A 25,136-nucleotide genomic window follows, 5' to 3' on the forward strand; every position below is an offset into this window, starting at 1 on the left:
GAATCCATTTTGAGTTTATTTTTCTGTATGGTGTTAGGGAGTGTTCTAATTTCATTCTTTTACATGTAGCTGTCCAGTTTTCCCAGCACCACATATTGAAGAGACTGTCTTTTCTCCATTGTATATCTTTGACTCCTTTGTCATATATTAATTCACCATAGGTGTGTGGGTTTATCTCTGGGATTTCTATCTTGTTCCATTGATCTATGTTGCTGTTTTTCTGCCAGTACCATATTGTCTTGATCACTGTAGCTTTGTAGTATAGTCTGAAGTCAGGGAGTATGATTCCTCCAGCTCCGTTTTTTTCCTTCAAGACTGCTTTGGCTATTTGGGATCTTTTGTGTCTCCATAGAAATTTTAAGATGATTTGTTCTAGTTCCATAAAAAAATTCCGTTGCTAATTTGATAGGAATTGCATTGAATCTGTAGATTGCTTTGGATAGTATAGTCATTTTCACAATATTCATTCTTCCAATCCAAGAACATGGTATATCTCTCCAACTGTTGGTATCATCTTTAATTTCTTTCATCAGTGTGTTATAATTTTCTGCATACAGGTCTTTTGTCTCCCCAGGTAGGTTTATTCCGAGATATTCTATACTTTTTGTTGCAATGGTAAATGGGAGTGTTTCCATAATTTCTCTTTGAGATTTTTATCAGTAATGCATAGGAATGCAAGAGATTCCTGTGCATTGATGTTGTATCCTGCAACTTTACCAAATTCATTGATTAGCTCTAGTAGTTTTCTGGTGGCAGTTTTAGGATTCTCTATGTATAATATCATGTCATCTGTGAACAGTGACAGTTTTACTTCTTCTTTTCCAGTTTGTATTCCTTTTATTTCTTTTTCTTTTCTGATTGCTGTGGCTAGGACTTCCAAAACTACGTTGAATAATAGTGGTGAGATTGGACATCCTTGTCTCTTTCCTCATCTTAGAGGAAATGCTTTCAGTTTTTCACCATTGAGAATGATGTTTGCTGTGGATTTGTCATATATGGCCTTTATTATGTTGAGGTAGTTTCCCTCTATACCCACTTTACGGAGAGTTTTTATTATAAATGGGTGTTGAATTTTGTCAAAAGCTTTTTCTGCATCTATTGAGGTAATCATATGGTTTTTATTCTTCAGTTTGTTAATATGGTGTATCACATTGATTAATTTGCATATATTGAAGAATCCTTGTATCCCTGGGATAAATCCCACTTGATCATGGTGTATGATCCTTTTAATGTGTTGTTGGAGTCTGTTTGCTAGTATTTTGTTGAGGATTTTTGCATCTATATTCATTACTGATATTGGTCTGTAACTTTCTTTTTTTGTAGTATCTTTGTCTGGTTTTGGTATCAGGGTGATGGTGGCCTCATAGAATGAGTTTGGGAGTGTTCCTTCCTCTGCAATTTTTTGGCATAGTTTGAGAAGGATGGGTGTTAGCTTTTATCTAAATATTTGATAGAATTACCTGTGAAACCATTTGGTCCTGGACTTTGTTTTTTGGAAGATTTTTAATCACAGTTTCAATTTCATTACTTGTGGTTGGTCTGTTCATATTTTCTGTTTCTTCCTGGTTCAGTCTTGGAAGGCTATACCTCTCTAAGAATTTGTCTATTTCTTCCAGGTTGTCCATTTTATTTTCCTAGAACTGCTTGTAGTAGTCTCTTAGGATGCTTTGTATTTCTGTGGTGTCTGTTGTAACTTCTCCTTTTTCAATTCTAATTTTATTGATTTGAATCCTCTCCCCCTTTTTCTTGATGAGTCTGGTGAATGGCTTATCAATTTTGTTTATCTTCTCAAAGTACCAGCTTTTAGTTTTATTGATCTTTGCTATTGTTTTCTTTGTTTCTATTTCATATATTTCTGCTCTGATCTTTATGATTTCTTTCCTTCTGCTAACTTTGGGATTTTTTGTTCTTCTTTCTCTAATTCCTTTAGGTGTAAGGTTAGAGTGTTTACTTGAGATTTTTCTTATTTCTTGAGGTAGGCTTGTATAGCTATAAACTTCCCTCTTAGAACTGCTTTTGCTGCATCCCATAGGTTTTGGATCACCGTATTTTCATTGTCATTTGTCTCTAGCTATTTTTTGATTTCTTCAGTGATCTCTTGGTTATTTAGTAACGTATTGTTTTGCCTCCATATTTTTGTGTTTTTTACGTTATTTTCCCCTGTAATTCATTTCTAATCTTATAGCATTGTGGTCAGAAAAGATGCTTGATATGATTTCAATTTTCTTAAATTTACTAAGGCTTGATTTGTGACCCAAGATGTGATCTATCCTAGAGAATGTTCCATGCGCACTTGAGACGAAAGTGTAATCTGCTGTTTTTGGATGGAATGTCCTATAAATATCAATTAAATCTATCTGGTCTATTGTGTCATTTAAAGCTTCTGTTTCCTTATTTATTTTCATTTTCTATGATCTGTCCATTGGTGTAAGTGAGGTGTTAAAGTATCCCACTATTATTGTGTTACTGTCAATTTCCTCTTTTATAGCTGTTAGCAGTTGACTTATGTCTTGAGGTGTTCCTAAGTTGGGTGCATATATATTTATAATCTTTATATCTTCTTCTTGGACTGATCCCATGATCATTACATAGTGTCCTTCCTTGTCTCTTGTAACATTCTTTATTTTAATGTCTATTATAGCTGATATGAGTATAGCTACTCCAGCTTTCTTTTGATTTCCATTTGCATGGAATATCTTTTTCCATCCCATCACTTTTAGTCTGTATGTGTCCCTAGGTCTGAAGTGGGTCTCTTGTAGACAGCATATATATGGGTCTTGTTTTTGTGTCCATTCAGCCAGCCAGTGTCTTTTGGTTGGAGTATTTAATCCATTCATGTTTAAAGTAATTATCTATATGTATGTTCCTTTGACCATTTTCTTAATTGTTTTGGGATGGTTTTTGTAGGTCCTTTTCTTCTCTTGTGTTTCCCACTTAGAGAAGTTCCTTTTCATTTGTTGTAGAGCTTGTTTGGTGGTGCTGAATTCTCTAAGCTTTTGCTTGTCTGTAAAGCTTTTCATTTCTCCATCGAATATGAATGAGATCCTTGCTGGGTAGAGTAATCTTGGTTGTAGGTTCTTCTCTTTCATTACTTTAAGTATATCATGCCACTCCCTTCTGGCTTGTAGAGTTTCTGCTGAGAAATCAACTGTTAACGTTATGGGAGTTCCCTTGCATGTTATTTTTCATTTTACCCTTGTTGCTTTCAATATTTTTTCTTTGTCTTTAATTATTGCCAGTTTGATTACTATGTGACTTGGCATTTTTCTCCTTGGGTTTATCCTGTGTGGGACTCACTGCACTTCCTGGACTTGGGTGGCTATTTCCTTTCCCATGGTAGGGAAATTTTCTACTATAATCTCTTCAAATACTTTCTCGGGTCGTTTCTCTCTCTCTTCTCCTTCTGGGACCACTATAATGCGAATGTTGTTGCGTTTAATGTTGTCCCAGAGGTCTCTTAGGCTGTTTTCATTTCTTTTCGTTCTTTTTTCTTTATTCTGTTCTGCAGCAGTAAATTCTGCCATTCTGTCTTCCAGGTCACTTATCCATTCTTCTGCCTCAGTTATTCTGCTATTAATTCTTTCCAGTTTAGTTTTCATTTTAGTTCTTGTATTGTTCATCTCTGTTTGTTTGTTCTTTAATTCTTCTAGGTCTTTGTTAAACATTTCTTGCATCTTCTCGATCTTTGCCTCCTTTCTTTTTCCGAGGTCCTGGATCATCTTCACTATCATTATTCTGAATTCTTTTTCTGGAAGGTTGCCTATCTCCATTTCATTTAGTTGTTTTTCTGGGGTTTTATCTTGTTCCTTCATCTGGTACATAGCCCTCTGCCTTTTTGTCCTGTCTATCTTTCTGTGAATGTGGTTTTTGTTCCACAGTCTGCAGGATTGTAGTTCTTCTTGCTTCTGCTCTCTGCCCTCTGATGGATGAGGCTATCACTAAATAAATGTTATGGTACTTCGTATTAAAGTGAGAATTCAGTGTGGGTTTTGGACAAATTCTGATATAGTATGTAGAAAATTTTTTCTTAAATGTCTTAATTATTCATTTCAAACATAAGACATTTATTGAATCATTGAAATTGCTAGTGTAAACATGAAAATAAAAGGGAAAATGCCACTTAAGATTGTGTTTTGTGTTCGGCTGTAACCCAGACACCCTTAAAAGAAGTTATAACACTTCATTATTTGTAACCTGCGTATCCAGATAAAGCCTAAAATGATGTCTCTTCTGCTATTAAAAATGTCATTTGGGGATTATTTTAAAATCATCAATTATTTGTGTTGTTATTATCTTAACTATTTTTAACTTTTGTTTTAAATTTAATTTGTAAGAAATGCAAAGAACTACCAATATCTGGATGCAGAAAAAAAATACGGTAGTGTAAGTCAGAATTGCTTGTATTTTGAGAAGTTAAAAATGGTCGGGGGGGGGGGCTTCCCTGGTGGCACAGTGGTTGAGAGTCTGCCTGCCGATGCAAGGGACATGGGTTTGTGCCCCAGTCTGGGAGGATCCCACATGCCGCGGAGCGGCTGGTCCCGTGAGCCATGGCCGCTGAGCCTGTGTGTCTGGAGCCTGTGCTCCACAACAGGAGAGGCAAAAAAAAAAAAAAGGTCAGGGGGCTTCCCTGGTGGCACAGTTGTTGAGAGTCCACCTGCGGATGCAGGGGACATGAATTTGTGCCCCTGTCTGGGAAGATCCCACATGCCATGGAGTGGCTGGGCCTGTGAGCCATGACTGCTGAGCCTGCGCATCCGGAGCCTGTACTCTGCAATGGGAGAGGCCACAACAGTGAGAGCCCCACATACCACAAAAAAAAAAAAAAAAAAGAAAGAAAAGAAAGGTGGCCAAGAAGGAGGCCAGGTATCATTCAGTGGTGAAAGTAACAGTGTTTCAATGTCCAGTCCTTGTGTTTATGAGACAGGCTGCCTCAGTGGCTCAAACTTTAAACAACTCAGTTAACAAAGTAAAGACACCAAAGACTGCCTGATGCATGAGCTAAAATGACAACTTATCTGTTTACAGTGAGAATTATAATTATCATAATGAAAAGTGTGTATTATTTATTCTCAAAAAAAGTCTGCATTATAAGCCATATTATAATCAGAAAGCTTCTTCTGAAGCAGTTGGACAATCTTAATGGTGTCCTGGAACCATCATTTTTTAATAGCTTGATACTGCCAGTGTCACTGCCAGCACATGGTTGAAATTGTAAACAGTTATGTGTTAAGATTTCAGGACACACACTCCCCTGGGTAGTATTGAAGTTCCCATGACCAAAGTCGGCCTCTTTTTACCCCCTATTCTTGACTATGTGCCGACTAAATTGCCCGTTTTCAAAACTTCCACTTATACAGGATTTCTTTAGAATATTTAGGATCTGAGACTTACATACCTTTGACATTATTCAATAGATTTGCATGCATCCCTAGCCTCCCGAAGAGATACTTGTCATCTTTTGAGTGAGTTATTGCTACATATGGCAATCTCTTTATTATAGGCTAACTTCTTATTTAACTTTCTTCGAAGTAAATTATGTGTACAAAATGTAACTTTGAAGTTACTACATTTCCAATATAAAGTTTGGAAAATATTAATGGCAAAGATCAAATTGGGAAAGAAATATAAACATATTTTTTTTACTTTAAAGAATGTTTTTATATTTCTAAAAAGCATACTTCCACCATGAGTAACTTGAGTCTCCATTTCTTGCCCAAAGCATTCATTGATATATTCCTGTGATAAATATTTATAAGGTGTCTGTCTTTGCCTGGAAGCTTCTTAGACCTGGGGGTATTGCAGTGAGCACCCCCAAATCCTTCTCCTACGATGAACTGTATTTGAGTGGAGGCGGAAACAGTGAAAAATCAAATAAATATACATAAGTGTATAAGGCATCCATAAATGCAGTGATTAAAGTGAAACACAGTAATGTAATAGAAGTTAAGGGTTGAGAAATGTGGGAGGATAGCTACTATAGTCTGGGTGGTCAAGAAGAGTCTTTTTGAAGAAGTGACGTTTTAGCTGAGGTTTCAATAGCAAAAGAAGCCAACAAGGCAAAAATATGAGGAAAGGGCATTGCAGTTAGACCTACAGCTAAATAACATTATGTTTTTGCTCAGGTTCTAAACAACAACAGCAAATTTTCTAAAAGTTGTGGTCATGGTACCTCCACCTGAGCTACCACAATTAGCATTTCAACTGACATCACCAGTGGGATTGTGGGAAGATTCCAAGTTTCTGATCAATAGTTACAGTGTTTCTGCTAAAGACTGGCTCTAGAAACATAGAGTTTAGGATTATCTCAGTAAACATTTTCCCATAGCCTTGGGCCACTATTGCATATATGAATTTATTTTATTAAAAATACAGGTATTTTAAAAGAAATCAGGATGGGGAAAAAATCCTACCATCCATCAAGGACTATGGTAGCACTGTTCAATAAAACTTGTGATGATGAAGTGCTCTATGTATATGTGCTGTTCAGTATGGCAGCCACTTGTCATATGTGGCTGTTGAGCACCTGAAATGTGACTGGTGCAACAGAGGAGCTGATTTTTGAAGTTACATGTAATTAATTTAAATGTAAATGCATTGGTTAATACATTGATTAAAAGGATATCTTAAACACAGTACATTTATAATGAATTAGTCATATAGTCATGTTGCTGCTTTTACAACTTTCTCAATTGCTTTTCCTCTAACACAGACTGAAATATAGTTTTCTCCTTTCTGTGGTTTTAGAGGTAATTGTGAAACACTCGACACAGGGAAGAATTGAATCAGAACAATATACAAGAAGCTATTAAATTGAAGAGAATTAGCCTCTGTTCCCTTATGTGTTTTGTGTTCAGTCATAATTTCCAGTGTTACTGACTAGTAAGAAATAGCAGTAACAGAAACTGGGTAAGGAATAAAAAAATCCGTAAGGATTTTCAGGGCAAAAATAGCTATTATTTGTGCTGTATCCCACCATCCAAAGAAATAGTTTAACAGGAATGAATGATAACATAGAAATATCTATATTTGCAATAGAAATATTGCAAAGTTATAGTTTATCTATATTTTTATTTGTCATTGATAATAGAAAAAATCTGATTTTTAAAATCATACAAATGGCTATTTTGTTTAACGATGATGATTTCTTGCTGTTAACCTTAAAAAAGAAAAAAAAAAACATTTTGGAAGATTAATAGGAAAGAGGAAGAAAAGACTTTCCAAATTCCAAGATTTTCCAGAAAAAATATTGATTACTTTTGTAAGCCCAGCTTGGCAGATGGAATAAAATACATTTGCTTCAGTATAATATTTGGTAACTATGTTAATTTCGTATAAATAGGATCACATGAGACATATTTGAATCACTAAAACTATTTCAATATTATCCAAGACCATCTTTTTATAATTTTTATTTATGTATTTATTTTTAGTCTTCAACTTCAAGTTTGGAAATGAATGGAAAAATACATATGTGTAAAGTTCTATTAAAAATATGATATAAACACACTTTTACTTATAACTAGTAACATACAAGTAATTTTTTAAATTTTCAAATAATTGCCCATTTTGATAATGGGTTTGAACAACAGAGAATGGTTGAACTAAACAATATATTACCAACTCACATTATGGATAAGATAACTCACTAACTCAGTTTTCCTTTTAGAAAATAATGGTCTAAATGCAGCCTGACTCAAAAAAATTTGAGCCATAAATAACAAATATTAAGAAATATTGTATTAATGCAAAATGATTTTTATATTGTTTTTATTTAATCTTGAATAGAAAGAGTACTTATAAAATCAAGTAAAGTGATTTTCTTTAACATAATCCTTTTAAATATTAATTCATTTGTATACAATTAAAATAGCATTTGCTTCACACAATAATCAATAACCAACTTTTCAGGAATGGATGTATGGCATCAAGTGAGATTCATCTATATTTATAATGTCTATTAAAGGAATCACAATGGCAAAATTTTTTAATATCTTTATTGTAGTATAATTGCTTTAAATGGTGTGTTAGTTTCTGCTTTATAACAAAGTGAATCAGTTATACATATATATATGTTCTCATATCTCTTCCCTCTTGCATCTCCCTCCCTCCCACCCTCCCTATCCCACCCCTCTAGGCGGTCAAAAACCACCAAGTAGATCTCCCTGTGCTATGAGGCTACTTCCCACTAGCTATCTATTTTACGTTTGGTAGTGTATATATGTCCATGCCACTCTCTCACTTTGTCACAGCTTAACCATCCCCCTCCCCATATCAAGTCCATGCTCTTGTAGGTCTGTGTCTTTATTCCCGTCTTACCGCTAGGTTCTTCATGACCGTTTTTTTATTTTCTTAGATTCCATATATATGTGTTAGCATACGGTATTTGTTTTTCTCTTTCTGACTTACATCACTCTGTATGACAGATTCTAGGTCCATCCACCTCACTACCAATAACTTAATTTCGTTTCTTTTTATGGCTGAGTAATATTCCATTATATATATGTGCCACATCTTCTTTATCCATTCATCTGTTGATGGACACTTAGGTTGCTTCCATGTCCTGGCTGTTGTAAATAATGCTGCAATGAACACTGTGATACATGGCTCTTTTGAATTACGGTTTTCTCAGGATATGTGCCCAGTAGTGGGATCACTGGGTCATATGGTGGTTCGATTTTTAGTTTTTAAGGAACCTCCATACTGTTCTCCATAGTGGTTGTATCAATTTACATTCCCACCAACCGTGTTGGAGGGTTCCCTTTTCTCCACACCCTCTCCAGCATTTGTTGGTTGTAGATTTTTTGATGATGGCCATTCTGACGGGTGTGAGTTGATACCTCATTGTAGTTTTGATTTGCATTTCTCTAATGATTAATGATGTTGAGCCTTCTTTCACATGTTTGTTGGCAATCTGTATATCTTCTTTGGAAAAATGTCTATTTAGTTGTTCTGCCCATTTTTCGATCGGGTTGTTTGTTTTTATTTGCTTTGAGCTGCATGAGCTGCTTGTATATTTTGGAGATTAATCCTTTGTCAGTTGCTTCATTTGCAAAAATTTTCTCCCATTCTGAGGGTTGTCTTTTGGTCTTGTTTATGGTTTCCTTTGTTGTGCAAAAGCTTTGAAGTTTCACTAGGTCCCATTTGTTTAATTTTGTTTTTATTTCCATTTCTCTAGGAGGTGGGTCAAAAAAGATCTTGCTGTGATTTATGTCATAGAGTGTTCTGTATATGTTTTCCTCAAAGTGTTTGATAGTGCTGGCCTTACATTTAGGTCTTTAATCTATTTTGAGTTTATTTTTGTATATGGTGTTAGGGAGTGTTCTATGTACCTGTCCAGTTTTCCCAGCACCACTTATTGAAGAGGCTCTCTTTTCTCCACTATATATTCTTGCCTCCTTTATCAAAGATAAGGTGACCATATGTGTGTGGGTTTATCTCTGGGCTTTCTATTCTGTTCCATTGATCTATATTTCTGTTTTTGTGCCAGTATCATACTGTCTCGATTACTGTACTTTTGTAGTATAGTCTAAAGCCAGGGAGACTGATTCCTTTAGCTCCATTTTTCGTTCTCAAGATTGCTTTGGCTATTCGGAGTCTTTTGTGTTTCCATATAAATTGTGAAATTTTTTGTTCTAGTTCTGTGAAAAATTTCATTGGTAATTTGATAGAGATTGCACTGAATCTGTAGATTGCTTTTGGTAGTAGAGTCATTTTCACAATGTTGATTCTTCCAATCCAAGAACATGGCATATCTCTCCATTTATTTGTATCATCTTTAATTTCTTTCATCAGTGTCTTATAATTTGCTGCATACAGGTCTTTTGTCTCCTTAGGTAGGTTTATTCCTAGATATTTTATTCTTTTTGTTGCAATGGTAAATGTGAGTGTTTTCTTAATTTCACTTTCAGATTTTTCATCACTAGTGCATACGAATGCCAGAGAGTTCTGTGCATTAATTTTGTATCCTGCAACTTTACCAAATTCATTGATTAGCTCTAGTAGTTTTCTGGTGGCATCTTTAGGATTCTCTGTGTATAGTATCATGTCACCTGCAAACAGTTACAGCTTTACTTCTTCTTTTCCAATTTGGATTCCTTTTATTTCTTTTTCTTCTCTGATTGCTGTGGCTAAAACTTCCAAAACTATGTTGAATAAGAGTGGTGTGAGTGGGCAACCTTTTCTTATTCCTGAACTTAGTGGGAATGGTTTCAGTTTTTCACCATTGAGGACAATGTTGGCTGTGGATTTGTCATATATGTCCTTTATTATGTTGAGGAAGGTTCCCTGTATGCCTACTTTCTGCAGGGTTTTTATCATAAATCGGTGTTGAATTTTGTCACAAGGTTTCTCTGCATCTATTGAGATGATCATATTGTTTTTCTCCTTCAATTTGTTAATATGGTGTATCACATTGATTGATTTGCATATATTGAAGAATCCTTGCATTCCTGGAATAAACCCCAGCTAATCATGGTGTATGATCCTTTTAATGTGCTGTTGGATTCTGTTTGCTAGCATTTTGTTGAGGATTTTTGCATCTATGTTCATCAGTGATATTGGCCTGTAGTTTTCTTTCTTTGTGACATCTTTTTCTGGTTTTGGTATCAGTGTGATTGTGGCCTCGTAGAATGAGTTTGGGAGTGTTCCTCCCTCTGCTATATTTTGGAAGAGTTTGAGAAAGATAGGTGTTAGCTCTTCTCTAAGTGTTTGACAGAATTCTCCTGTGAAGCCATCTGTTACTGGGCTTTTGTTTGTTGGAAGATTTTTAATCACAGTTTCAATTTTAGTGCTTGTGATTGGTCTGTTCATATTTTCTATTTCTTCCTGGTTCAGTCTTGACAGGTTGTGCATTTCTAAGAATTTATCCATTTCTTCCAGGTTGTCCATTTTATTGGCATAGAGTTGCTTGTAGTAGTCTCTCATGATCCTTTGTCTTTCTGCAGTGTCAGTTGTTACTTCTCCTTTTTAATTTCTAATTCTATTGATTTGAGTCTTCTCCCTCTTTTTCTTGATGAGTCTGGCTAATGGTGTATCAATTTTGTTTATCTTCTCAAAGAACCAGCTTTTAGTTTTATTGATCTTTGCTATCATTTCCTTCATTACTTTTTCATTAATTTCTGATCTGATCTTTATGATTTCTTTCCTTCTGCTAACTTTGGGTTTTTTTTTTTTTCTTCTTTCTCTAATTGCTTTAGGTGTAAGGTTAAGTTGTTTATTTGAGATGTTTCCTGTTTCTTAAGATAAGATTGTATTGCTATAAACTTCCCTCTTAGAACTTCTTTTGCTGCATCCCATAGGTTTTGGGTCGTCGTGTCCTCATTGTCATTTGTTTCTGGGTATTTTTTGATTTCCTTTTTGATTTCTTCAGTGATCACTTCGTTATTAAGTAGTATATTGTTTAGTCTCCATGTGTTTGTATTTTTTACAGATCTTTTCCTGTAATAGATATCTAGTCTCATAGCATTGTGGTCGGAAAAGATACTTGATATGATTTCAATTTTCTTAAATTTACCAAGGCTAGATTTTCAAATTCTTTTTTAACCACACAGTACAAATCAAAAAAAAAGTTGAAATGTGCTGAAATCTTGCAAAAACAATAAATGAGGAGTTATTTCTGTCTTCAGAAGACAGAGAAAAAAATTAAATTGCTCAACTAAATAAACTGGTCTTCTTTTTTCACTTTCATGTCAATTTGAATCTGCATGAAGAAATACAGGTAGGGTAACATATTCTCAATTATACTTGAACTTTCAACTATATCCCCCAACATATAAGTTGTAAATAAGTATAGCATAAATGAGCAGTTGAAATACATGTGATTGAGCAAGGAGGAATATTCCCACCTATTTAAATGCTTTTCATAAATTACCTTTTCTTTTTTTTAACACTTGGAGACTAATTTGGGTTACTGTTTGTTATCTGCAGTATTGTTTTATTCACTTGGCATCCTCACTCTAGGATGTGTATGTTTCAATATTTAGCATTTTACTATTGATACTTTACCTGAAACAAATGTCTTCTTCTTTCCAGTCATTGCAGTAATGTGCTTGCCTCCTGAAATCCCCAATGCTTTCTTTTCTAAACCCTAGTAAGCATCTGCCCCATAGCTAGAGCACAATGCTGCACAGCTTTTGTCAGATCCTTCTAATTCTACATTTATTCTTATTTTATTTTTTCCTCATTATAGTCCTTCATCTCTATACCTGCTTTCTTATATGTTCTATTTTATTGATCTGGCATTGGATATCTCATCAAGATACTGTTTTCATCTCATATAGCATTATGTGCAGTTGCTTCTAGAATTTTTATTTTCCTCTTGTGACCACTCCACCCTCCCTAGAGCTCATCCCCACCACAAACCACTTAAACTTCTGGTTTTCAAATCTCATTTCCCCTTCTCCAAAAATGATATGTGTTCTCTTACCCACTATTACTCTCAACCTGGTGCAGCATAGATTATTTTGTACCTTCCTTTGGTATGATGTGTGTTACTTCCTTTTCTATAGTACCCCTATGAAAGGACCTATGAAAGTCTAGTCAACAACATCATCTTTCCTCACCTTCAAAGGCTTCTGAAATTCCTCTTAATTTATGAATCTTCCAACCAAGTGGAAGAGACATACCATTTGTTTTACTGAAAAATATTACCATCTTAAGCTTCTATAATTTCACAAACCATCAAATCTTATCTATCAATTTTATTTAATATTCTGTTATTAGATTCCTTCTTGCTTAGAATAATTTTCAAAAATTATTCAACCACATCAATAGTTGTCCAAGGCTCCATTATTTAACTGAAATATTAGGAAACTTAATAACTTATATTTACTTTGGAGAAGTTTCTCTCTTTTTTTTAATTCAACAGTAAGCAAATATTGCTTACTCATATAGTTTCACTTGATAGATTGTGAACCAATAGCACAAGTGCTTTACGTTTGCTAATGATTGTGATAATCTGACTTCCCTCAGAACAAATTTAGAAGTTCATTACTATTTTATTGCACATCAGGTAGTTTGTTGAGGACTTTCTTTGAGTTTAAGGAAAATCAATTACCTTTTGAACTCCCTAGTTAAGTAAATAAACCACAGCAAAACAGTAGCAACAGAAGGCATGTTTTCAAGATTATATTAGCATAAAGTAATTAGGTAAGGGTAATGAGGATTAGTCTCTCCTGTTATGGTAACAACTGCACCTGAACTCTGAACTAAGTCCCTTAACAATCTTTCACGGTTTTTTTGCTTTGTAATTTCTTGAGAATTTTCCACTCAATCTACGCTTATCTCTTAGGAGCAAACCTCTAATTCAACATAGACCTTTAACACCTAATTTGTTGACAAGTAACTTTGTATCCCTTTAAAAGAAAAAAAAAAGTTTCCCTCCAGCATATTCCCTTCCGGGCATCTAGCCTGCTTTCCTCCCTTCCCCCTTAGGCTTCTGCCCTTGCTCAGAGATTTTGCATAGAGTCTATTGATGACTATTTCTGTCCAGGATATATTTCTTATCACTGATTGTCTGCTCTGTTTTCCACATTCTTTCAGCTCAATGAGTTTCCTCCATTTAGTATGGTTAGGACTGGGGGGAAAGAATATAACAGGTTGAAGAGGAAGCCATAAAAATAATACTCCATAGCTCTAGCTCAATCCTTGATTCTTCTGATGTCACATTATGAAACATCTCTTTCTCATGAAATATCTCTCTTTCCCCTTCTTTATATCATGACCTTGTCATGGCACCGTGGCCAATACTATACTACAGAATGCAATGGGAAAAACAGAAAGGTCACCTATAGGGAAGAAAGAGCTCTTGGGAAATAGAGGCATAGTATTAAGTGAATGTCCCTGGAGATGGTGAAGTCTGAATTGAGTCTTAAAAAAAAAAAGGAAGGAAGGGAGGGAGGGAGGAAGGGAGAAAGCAAATGATAATGATGCTCATTTAGAACATGTAGAAACAGGCTGGCAAATGGATGATTTCCATATAGTGATCTAAGTTCTTTGGTAGATCTGGGTGCTGTATGGGCTGTAAAGAGGGACTGGGGAAGACTTTCTGTGGGGGCACTTAAGTTAAACATTGACAAACCAGGTCCCCTACATCCAGGCCAAGGAAAAGATTTGCTCATGTGTCTCTCTTTCACTATCTCTTTTTCTCTGTCTTTGAACACTTATTTAACACACAGTGCTGGGTATTATTCCAGAACTGAGAAGTGCAGTGTTTGAATAAGATAGATGAGGTGCATACTATGATGAGAGAGAGGTGACCAAATAAACAAGATAATTTCAGAGAACGATAGATATTATGAAGAAAATAAAACTTGATGAGCTGATAGAAAATAATTGAGGAGACAATTTTAGATTTTGTGGTTAAAAAACTAAATTGAATAACTGCCCTCTCAATTACCTTGAGTAAAAAATAACCTACACTTTATTCAGCAGGAACATGGTTTTTATTGTAAATGAGACATCTTTCTTCAGGTCAAAAATAAAGAGATGGTAATTCTTGATAGGTGTGCTAATGACACAACTGTTTCCCAGCTCGTTATATTCACTAAATGGTAGTTCCCATTTTATAGAGATGGCAATAATAGCATTTCACACAGCCTTTGAAATTAGTTGTTTGCCTCTTTTCCCCTCTAGAATGAATGTACATTCTTAAAGAGTTCATATTTTTGGAATCCAGAACTGCTAGTTCAGTGGGAGGAATGAAATCTTTTCTTTTTTTTCAACTCAATTACATGATATGTGAATTGAAATTTAGATCACCCTGCCAATATTCATGATCCTCATAGGAGTGGAGGGAAAGCAAAATGTCATAGTACTGTGTGGTACAATCATATCTACCATTTGAGGCTCCTTTCCCTAAAGGCAGTGTATTGATTAAGCATTTTTTAGTAAACTGTTCTTTTCTCCATCACAATCATTGCAAAGTGGTTTCTGAACAAGAGTAGATGCAAAAAGAAACAGGAAAAAAATGATATAAGGACCTAAAAAGAAAACAGTGTCGACACACATCCATCTTTCATTTGCTCCTCAGATCTTTCTATTACAGGGCTTAACTACACTTCATATAGAAATACTTCATAACCATTCATCATTTGCATATATAAATGGAATAAAAACAAATATTTATGTTATTACATTATGTATGGATAATTATTAATTTTCAGTTGTAAAAATTAGTATTCTTTTTGTTAAGATTTTATAAATACTAATTAACAAGTGATCCATATCTGACATATCACTAAACCTTTTAGTGTGTAGATTTTTCAATATAAGTTGATTGAAAAAAAATTTTTTTTTTATAGTTGGAGACTATAAAAAGTATCACATAAATTTAGCACATATGGTAAACAAATTATTCTGAAAATACCAATTCTCCTTTCATTTGAAACAAAAATATACATGTTATTTCTTAAAATAATTTACATTTCTAAATCCAGATGGTAACTATAATAGATTCTTTCTTGAAAATAGTTAAAGATATTAAGGGAGATTCCAGCATTGTGACTTTTGAAATTGATTTAGAAGAATCACTTGTTAATATCTTACTTCCTTCCTCCATTATAGTGAGTCTGTGTTTTAAGCATTTTTCAAAAACTACAGACAATATCCAGGCCTATTTGACCTGTTGAGATGTACTGCTGTATCATTTCTCCTGGAATGACATTTGGTTAATCTTTGATTGATGAGCCCTGAAAATTGTGCCTGCAAAATCATTGCAGACATTCATGACTGTCTTGATGAGAAAGTATCTTTTAATGGTTACTTTCAACAGGTTTTCTCCTAAGGTTTATATATCTAAAGACAGTTTGTGTCAGCTCTTGTGATAAAATAATGAAAGCTTCCCAGAATGGTATTACCTTTACTAGATACATCTTTTAAGCATCCTTTCATAGTTTTTTTTTTTCTCTAAGTTATAATTTTACTTTTTCTTTTCCAATGTTGAAAAAGAAATATAGCTAATTATATGTAAATGGTCTTTCTCTCTTTAAATATACCAGTACCTTTCACAATTCACAATTTATTTATTTATTTATTTGACTGCGCTGGGTCTTTGTTGGCAGCATGCGGGATCTTCATTGCCGCGTGCGGGATCTTCAAAATTACAGAAAAGTTGGAAGAATGAGCATATGCACATCTAATATATAGATTTAAGAACGGTTAGTGTTGGCCTCTATTTTCTTTACATATGTATGTGTGCATGTGCAAAACACATGCCCAAGCGTTTGGTGAAACATTTGAAAGAAAGTTGTGGATATTATGAAACTTCACTTCCAAATAGAGGATCCGGTGACTATCCATGCATTGCATATGGTTGTTATGTCTATTTAGGTCTTTTAACTGATTATTCTCTACAGCTTTTTTTCTCCCTGCCTTTTTTTTTCTTCTTCTTTCTTGCTGAGACTAGGCCAGTTCTCTTATATACCATCTCACATTCTGAAATGTGTTTGACTGTTTAAGTGTCATTTAACTTATTCCTTTTTCCTATAAACTGGAAGAAGTTAAGCCTAAAGGCTCAATGAAATTCTACTTTAAACATGTTTGGCTTCTACATGGTTGTACTTCATAGATGATCCTGTGGCCTTCAAATGTCTAGGTATTCTATGTTTTATCACGTTAGGTGGTGTATAATATCAAGTTACTATGACTGATGCAAAGCTTGATCACTTGGTTAAGGTGGCAACATTCATATCTCTGCATCATAAAGGTTTACTTTCGATATTAAAATTAGCATAAACACACACATGTACACTCAAGTGCATGTAAAATTTTGAGCAGGTCAGTGGAGTGTATCAATCTTAAGTGTCTAGTCTTGATATTGTATTTTTGTTATGAAAGAGGTATCACTGGAGGAAACGGGAGAGAGTGTAAGGAATCTCTGTTTTTTCTTAAAACTATAATATGATTCTATAGTTACTTCAATATAAAAAGATTTTTTAAAACTTGTAGGTAATTTATGTGTTGGATTTAGTAATATATATTACTAAAAATGAGTAGATTTAGCCTAATAGTTGTTATTCATTAATATGAATTGTATTCCAGTAGGCTCAGTAATTATGCACATGATTGAGAGATATAGGATCTAGCATATGGTATGATTAAACAATGTTTGACCACTAAATTTTATAAGAAATTCTGATCATTTGCTTTTACTCTGTGCATTTGAAGAATGTGTAAGACAATGAGTCAGTCCAAATGGGGAAAGTGTTAGCACCAAAGCATATTTTTTCTTTTAACTGCAAACATGGCCATCGGTAATCTTGTCTTCAAATTTCCCTTTTATTCCTCTTGACCTTTCAAAACAGCAGTGGCCTGGGACAGATGCTCTCTTAGGAGGCATCTCTAAGGATGTTTCTCTTAGGCTTAGAAGTCCTTGCTGGCTCCATTTCCTGCCCAGATTTATGTAGCTACCCATGCACTGCTGGCTCCTTAACTCCAGTTACCTGTGAGATCACTTGATGATTCTGGCTTCCAAGGGTGGTTCCAGGGTGGAACTGGGGGTCTCAGAGGTGTCGTTCTGCCTTAGAAGCAGTAGAAACAAATACAGGCCTACCACAGAGTAGAAGGCCAACATTTCTTCCTCTAATTTTAAGCATTCATTCAGATTGCTTTCCCCCTTATTATGCATATAGCTGCCATGATTTGGGCTTTCTTCCACTATTATTACATGTCTGATTTTGCTTTCTTAAGAACCAGATTAATTTTGAACACCAGATTCCCCAGACACTCTCCAAGCCATATATTAAGTCCTCAAAAAAAAGAAAATATATGATTGCTTATAAATAAATCTGTATTATAGTCATAAATATTTTTCTAATTTTTTTCATAACTGGTGAGTTCCCTTGGTTTGATTAGAATTTCATTTTAATAAATAGTTTGGCACCCATATTAATCAGTTACCTTGATTTAAGCAATCGGGTATATTTGTTATCCAACACATGTGGTTTGATTAAAAAAAGATCAAGAGGTATGTCCATTAAATATGTTTAGGGCTCCTACACTTTGCAAGACACAGTGCTCAAAGCTGGTAATTCAGTATCCCTGCCAACCCACTGTTCTGGGGCACATAACACAGTGGAACAGTGGGAAGACTTCAAGACACAAAAATAATTATATAGTAACTGACTGGGTAAGTACTATAAAATTACAGACTACTGTGAAATAGTATAGTAGAGTCACCTAATTTCAATCAAGGAACAGCTAAGGCCTTTTTGTGGAAAGGATATTTTAGCTGAGAACTAATAGATGATTCACAATCAGTGAAAAGTATGAGGAAGGGAAAGAACATTCAAAGTGCAGCAAACTGCATAGGAGAAGTCTTGAGGAAGGAAAAAGCTTGACTCTATTGAGAAACCAGAAGGAAGCCCATGTGACTGGAACACCATGAACACAGAAGAACCCCGTAAGGGGCTGCACAGGGGCTGGGGCCAGGGCTGAGTTTGAATTCTGCTTCAGATGCAGTAGGAGGCAAACCAGTGGCTTTCAGTTGGCATTGCAGTCATCTGAGTGAAATGCAGTGGCAGCCTGAGTAGGATGGTGACAGTGATGATGATGAAAAATCAAGAGATTTGAGATGCTATTTTAGAAGTGGGAAGGACTAGAGGAAGCCTGAGGTGGCACAGCAGGAGGGGGCTGTGAGAACAGTGAATGCCTTCTGGAAACGTTCATATTGAGACATGTGAGACATTCATAGATTTACAACAAGTTGTTGGTTAAATAAACAAATATTATATCTTAGAAGAGAAGTAAAAGTAAGTCATTTCTACTAATTGTTTTTTTATAAAGAGGCCTGAAGACAGCATCCTCTACTGCAAGTACATCAGTAACATCATCATCTTCATATGCAGACAGCAGGAGGACACCTTTTCTGTACAGTTGTCTGTGAACAACGTGCAGATTAGATTATAAACCAGAATTTTAAAGGGAACAGAAGAAAAGCAAACTGTATTTCTCTTGAATGTTACTTTTTGTGATATATACCATGGATTTGTTATCTTTGTGAAAAAAATGGTCTGTCTGGATCCCATACTACATGGAAAGAAAAATCTATGTATAAGCTCCAAAGTGTTCATATCTGAAGTGAAATATTGGTGTTTAAGTAGGAATTCCTATTTGGTAATTTTTAAGCACGATGCTTTATCACAAGTTGACTTTGCAAATGTGCTAGCTGTGATTATTTTTAGTGTATCCTATCCCTTCCCACCCTTTCTATAAGAGCTGTAGCCAAAAAGAGGTCAGAGGCAAGATATAAACAATATTTTTAGGGGGCTGTAGAGGTGATTCCTCATTCTTTCCTTTACATCATAGGCCAAAACAAAACACACATTGTTTGGAAAGGTGAAAACATTTTTTTTTCATCCACCCATGGTTCAAAGTCCTTTATATATCATACCCTTGCAGAAAATGAAATATGTACTAATCATCTTTCTATTCATAGCACTTTTGTGTTCTTGTGACTCCCATATAGCTTTTGGCTTCTAAAAAAAATCACTTACTTTAACTTTGCCCTTTCCTCCCTAACTTTTGTTTTCTTTCAATAAATACTTACTGAGCTTCTACTGTGTGCAAGGCATTTTCCTGGAAATAGGAAGCCATAAGAAAACAAAAGACAGACCCATTTGCCATCATTGAGCTGCTGTTCCAGTGGAGAGAGAATGAACAAAAAATAAGTAAAACATGTATTGTGTAAAACAATGGTATATGTAATCAATAATGAAAAAGCAGAAGAGGGGAGAGAGTAAAAGCAAGTATGGGTGGGTGGAGTGAAGGGCTTCAATTTTAGATAAGGTGGTCAGAGAAAGTTTAATTTGGAAGGATAATTTGCACTGAGACCTCAATATTATTTTAAATATCCTCTCTCTGCAAATTAGTCACAAGCACTTTTTCTGAAGTAGCCATCTATTGTGACTGTGGTATGTGTTTACATCATCTGTGACAGAATACTTACTAAATTATTTGTACCATTGAATGCTGCTAAACAGAGGAGTTTTGAATAAATTGAATAGAATCACAACCAGAGCAACTACAATTTATATGACTCTCTGCCAAGGCTACTATCAATGAGAAATAATCATGAATTCATCTATGCTTCCGCATTACCTTGAGAAGATTTGCAAATTAACTCTGCTTATCTTGAGGGAGTAATTTCATTTCTTACATCATTAGTGGCATTTTGGGATTGTACTTCTATCTTCTGACTGCAGCCTATTTGTTCCAAAGAGCCACTGGCCCTGTCTCAGTATGGGGGAGATTCTAGCAATGTGAAGTGTTTCTCTGAGAAAAATTGGAATATATTTCCAGGGTTTTCATCCAATTTCTTCCTATTCTTCATCTTAAAGAGCTTTTTGTTTAATTGTTCCATAAATAATCATGGTCACTTATTTCTTTGTCAGAATCCAGTAGGTTTTTAGCCATTTTTATTTATTTTAGGATATATATTACAATAATTTAAAAATTTTTTATGTGGAGATTGGAATGACTTTAACACCCAGTTAAAAACCCCTGTTGCAGCTAGACCAAGATGCTGTTTTTGTTTTAAATTATCAGAATATCATCTGCTGACATTAAAGTTTGGATCTTAATGCCCATACATATTTTCTTAGATCAATCTTTTCATGAAATAACTTTGTAATTTAAAATCAGCTTAATGTATCTCCTGCACGTGGATCAAAACATTTATTAATTCAGGATACCTGGTACTGTGGAAATTATCAACATAAGGTTAATAACATAAGGAGATGTTGTGGGAAGGAGATGCATGTCTAGAGCCAAAATATGATTAAAATTTGAAGAAGAAATAAGGAACAAGACAAAATTGTAAACAGAACTATAAACAGGAAAACCAGGGTACCTAGTTTCAATATAATTTTAACAATAACCACCAAGAGTTTTAATGTTACCATGTGCCAGATCCTCAGAAAGTCCTTTACATTTAATATAGTAATCATACTATGAGTCAGTTACTGGTAATAACTCAGTAACTAGCACCTCAACCAAGGTGACACAGTTATCAAGGAACAGAACAAGAATAGAATGTAAGCTCAGTCATTAATTAAGCTACTTCCTCCTTTTTTTTTTTAATTTTTTTTTATTCAGTAGTCAGCACTTCCTCTGACCACAGCCGGGAAATGTTCTCTCTGATTTTTTAAAAATTAATTTATTTACTTATTTATTTTGGGCTGTGTTGGGTCTTCATTTCTGTGCGAGGACTTTCTCTAGTTGTGGCAAGTGGGGGCCACTCTTCATCGCAGTGCGCAGGCCTCTCACTATCGCGGCCTCTCTTGTTGCAGAGCGCAGGCTCCAGACGCGCAGGCTCAGTAGTTGTGGCTCACGGGCTTGGTTGCTCCGCGGCATGTAGGATCCTCCCAGACCAGGGCTCGAACTCGAGTCCCCTGCATTAGCAGGCAGATTCTCAACCACTGCGCCACCAGGGAAGCCCCCTACTTCCTCCTTTATCTATAAATAGCAAAATAAGTAGAGAAGACAGCCCATTATAACTAGAGCAATTATTCAAAGATTATTAAGACAATTTTAATATTTGGGATTCATTTAGATAGGAAGAAATCTCCTTTTTATCATATCACCTGAAATCCAAGAATCCTTAGTAGACTGTGTGTGTGTGCATGAATGAATATATGAATAACTGACAAATTCTAGGAAATCTACTCAGGCTAAACTATTCTTAGCCAAAAGCTTGGGAAAGCTCTATAATAAATCACTTGCTAATACCTAAGCTGGGGGAAGAGAGCAGAGGACAATTGAAATGGAAGTATTTTTGTGATATGCACTTATCTAAATAGTACAAATATATAACTTGCAAGTAAAACTCTGCTTGTAAATACTGAAATAAAATGTAATAGTAAATTTTAATTTACTGGAAACTAATTTTTTTAAATATACCTAGTTTTTCTAATATTAAAGCACTTTGGATAGTTTCTAAATTATTCCAAAATTTTCAATAGAAAACAATTTAATGTCATCAGATATACATTTTGGGGAAAGAGTTTTTGCCCTTAGTGAGAATTTATGGTGAAAACTATTGTGTGTAGTCTAATTATTAAGTCAACAATATTTATAAATACCTGCTATGTAGCAAGTCATATATATTATTCACTAGAGATAAGAGTAAACACATTTAATATAAAACGGCCTGTGCTATGACTGAGTGAAGTACAGGTTATTATAAGAGCGAATAGGAGAGGCAATTGACCCAGATTGGAATCCACTCTGCTGATCTTCCTTCAAGTTTACTTTGTTCATTTAAGGTGACAATATAATTTATCATCCAACCCAGGACACATTTGAAGGTGAAAGAGGACTCTACTTATAATTACATGGGAAAGTAGGTGTAACATGGGCATACCAGGAGGCATGGCCTCCCTATTTCATCCCAACACTTCAGGTGGAGATCTTGCACATGTCTGTAAATGCAAAGGTGCATGTGTTCATATGCTGCTCTTATATTTTGGAAAGCTCACTTAATCCACAAATCTGGCAGGAACTTGTCTGTGCTACCTCTGTTTTTCAATCTAGAAAGCCCTGGAGATAATGTAAACTGCCAAGATTAAGTATTTTTACATTATCTTTTTAACCACAATGTATGGATTAGACATTGGGTAGTTTACTACAGAACGTTTGTGATCATTCTGGGCAAGGTAGCTGTTTCTTTGACTGTTTTGATACAGGCCAGTGATAACAGCACTAGCTTAGCTGTGAAAGCATTAAACCATCACACAGGGAAATTCCCCAAGGTCTCACCTTTGTTGAAAGATGCTTGTGTTTGGTTTGTAGGACCAGTGGTTTTGGCGAGTAAGAAACAACAGGGTGATGGATGGATACCCTATGCAAATTACTTACTTCTGGCGGGGCTTGCCTCCTAGTATCGATGCAGTTTATGAAAACAGTGATGGGAATTTTGTCTTCTTTAAAGGTAAGGAATGTTTCCCATGTCTTGCTCTGCTGTATCTTGGTCATTTTGCCCAGGGCCTTGCTGCAGATATAGAGATGAATAAGTAAAGACTGTTGAGTGAGGTTAGGTAGCTAATTCATTTTATAAAATGAACCACATATGGTGGCTACAAATATAAATGAAGTAAAATCAAAGATAATTTTTAATTCTCTAAGTTATATTTTCTCATTTGGTATCCTCATTTGTAAGTCAAATTTAGGAGGCATTGTGATCGCTTAGAATTTTTAGATTTGACTAAAAGCACCAGAAAAATAAATACACAAATAAGTGAATGAATGAATGAATTAAAAGTCATTTTTCTATTAACTAAGGGATTTGGGTTTTCTTTTTTTAAGAGCATTTGGAGCTGCTTGCTGTTTTTATGCAATGAAATCCATTTCACTTTTTATTTTCATATATAATCTCTTAAACTTTACTTGATTTAGTCAGTTTATGTTAAATAGTTTTCAATAAACTAAGAAATTGCTCATAAAGACAAGGAAAACTTATGAGTAGAAAAAATTCACCCAATCATTTTACCCAATAAAATTTATTATTTGTTCTTTATCTGAGTGACAAAATTCAATTGCACAAATACTAATGTCTAACATGCAAAAGTGAAATTATCTGGTAAAGTGAACTTAAGTCAAGTGACTGGTACTCCATCTTCTAAACTTACTAATATTCAAAACAATAAATCTTAAGTCTATTGGGGGGAAAGGGAACACAGACTGACTGAGTTGTAGGACTGAGAAAATTGTGAAGAGAACATGATCGGAGGAAAACTAGAGTGAAGAATGAATATGATTGAATGGATTGGCCAAGAGCCTACAGGTCTGAGAATAAGCTCAAATAAGGATTGAGATTGAGGGAAAAGAAAAGGATCTTAACAAAAAAGAAAAAAGCAATTATTCTCAGGATCAAACTAGAAGAATTCATAGCAGTGATGAGAGTAATGAAAACACAGGATTTGAGAGACACTTGTGATATTTTAAGTGAAGTCCAAACAACACATGTAAAGTGAAAGTGTATACTCAGAATTTATCTTTACAAATTATAACTTGAGAAAGAGGGGTATAGTACATTAATTATAAGAACATGATGATCCTGCATTCATTCTGCCAATTTTGAGCACTTGCTAGCTGTAAGAACTGAACAGCTACTCAGTTCCCTTTGCCTCGGTTTCTCCACCTGGAAAATGGGATTAGTAGTGCTTGCCATTTTAGGATTAAAGACTAAATTAATGACTACATGTGAAGTGCTTGGTACATGCGAGCTCTCAATAAATGCCAACTATTACTGCTGCTGGTGTGATTACTATTAATATTCCTGCCCTCCTGCTATCTATAATAAGTGTATAAAGGAAGTAACCAAAAAAAAAAGCAATTATTCTCAGGATCAAGCTAGAAGAATTCATAGTAGTGAGAAGAGTAATGAAAACACAGGGTTTGAGAGACTCGTGATATTTAAGTGAAGCCCAAACCATCCATGTACTGTATCATTGTGGAAATGTACATGTACTGTACCATTGTGGACAAAGAAAGGATACATCGAAATGTTCTGAATCTTACGGGCATGATATTTGGAGAAAAATTACCCTCCCATACACTCTTCTTTGGTCCTGTGCTCGGTAGCAGCAGAAAAAAGTGAAGAATAAACCCTAGGCAGCCTATGGCTTGAGGGCTGTCCCATGGGGTCCTGTCTCATCACAGGATGAATAGTGCACTCTGACAAAACTGCCTGAGGAGAAACTGCCACAGTCATAAATCAGTGTTCCTACAGTTCTTTATTGCCTCAGGGCCTTCTCACTTTTTTCATGTTGTCTCTCCTCACTCACTCGCTCTGGAATGGCTAGCTCCATTTCATCTTTAAACAGCTGGCATAAAAGGGACCTCCACAGAGTGCCCTCCCTGCCCACTCCATTTAAAGCAGTATCTTCCAACTTGCACAGCTCTTGTAAAAAACTGAAATTATCTACAGCATTCAAATGTAAATTTCATGAGAGATGGAGCTTGTTTATATTTTCTTGTACACCACTTTATTTTCAGTTCCCAGAACAGTGTTGGGTACATAGTAGGTGCTTAACAAACATTTTAATGAAAACAATATGGTTAAATATTAATTTGACTCAATAAGGTATTTCTTATGTCATCATGCTAACAGGAACAACTCTGTCTCTTGTCACATATATATT

The 25,136-nt window shown here is 35.0% G+C and overlaps 1 protein-coding gene across 1 annotated transcript in view; it reads left to right on the forward strand.

Annotated features, from left to right (window-relative positions):
• Positions 1–25,136, forward strand: part of MMP16 (matrix metallopeptidase 16) — a gene marked incomplete at its 3' end in the record, with an annotated part of 341,610 nt that overhangs the window by 265,572 nt on the left and 50,902 nt on the right. Inside the window, exon 7 of the mRNA XM_079902241.1 lies at positions 22,786–22,924. Within this exon, the coding sequence (XP_079758367.1) occupies positions 22,786–22,924 (139 nt within the window). The remainder of the gene's footprint in view (positions 1–22,785; positions 22,925–25,136) is intronic.

Source organism: Stenella coeruleoalba (genome assembly GCF_951394435.1).
Source record: "Stenella coeruleoalba genome assembly, chromosome: 17".
Classification (NCBI taxonomy): Eukaryota; Metazoa; Chordata; class Mammalia; order Artiodactyla; family Delphinidae; genus Stenella; species Stenella coeruleoalba.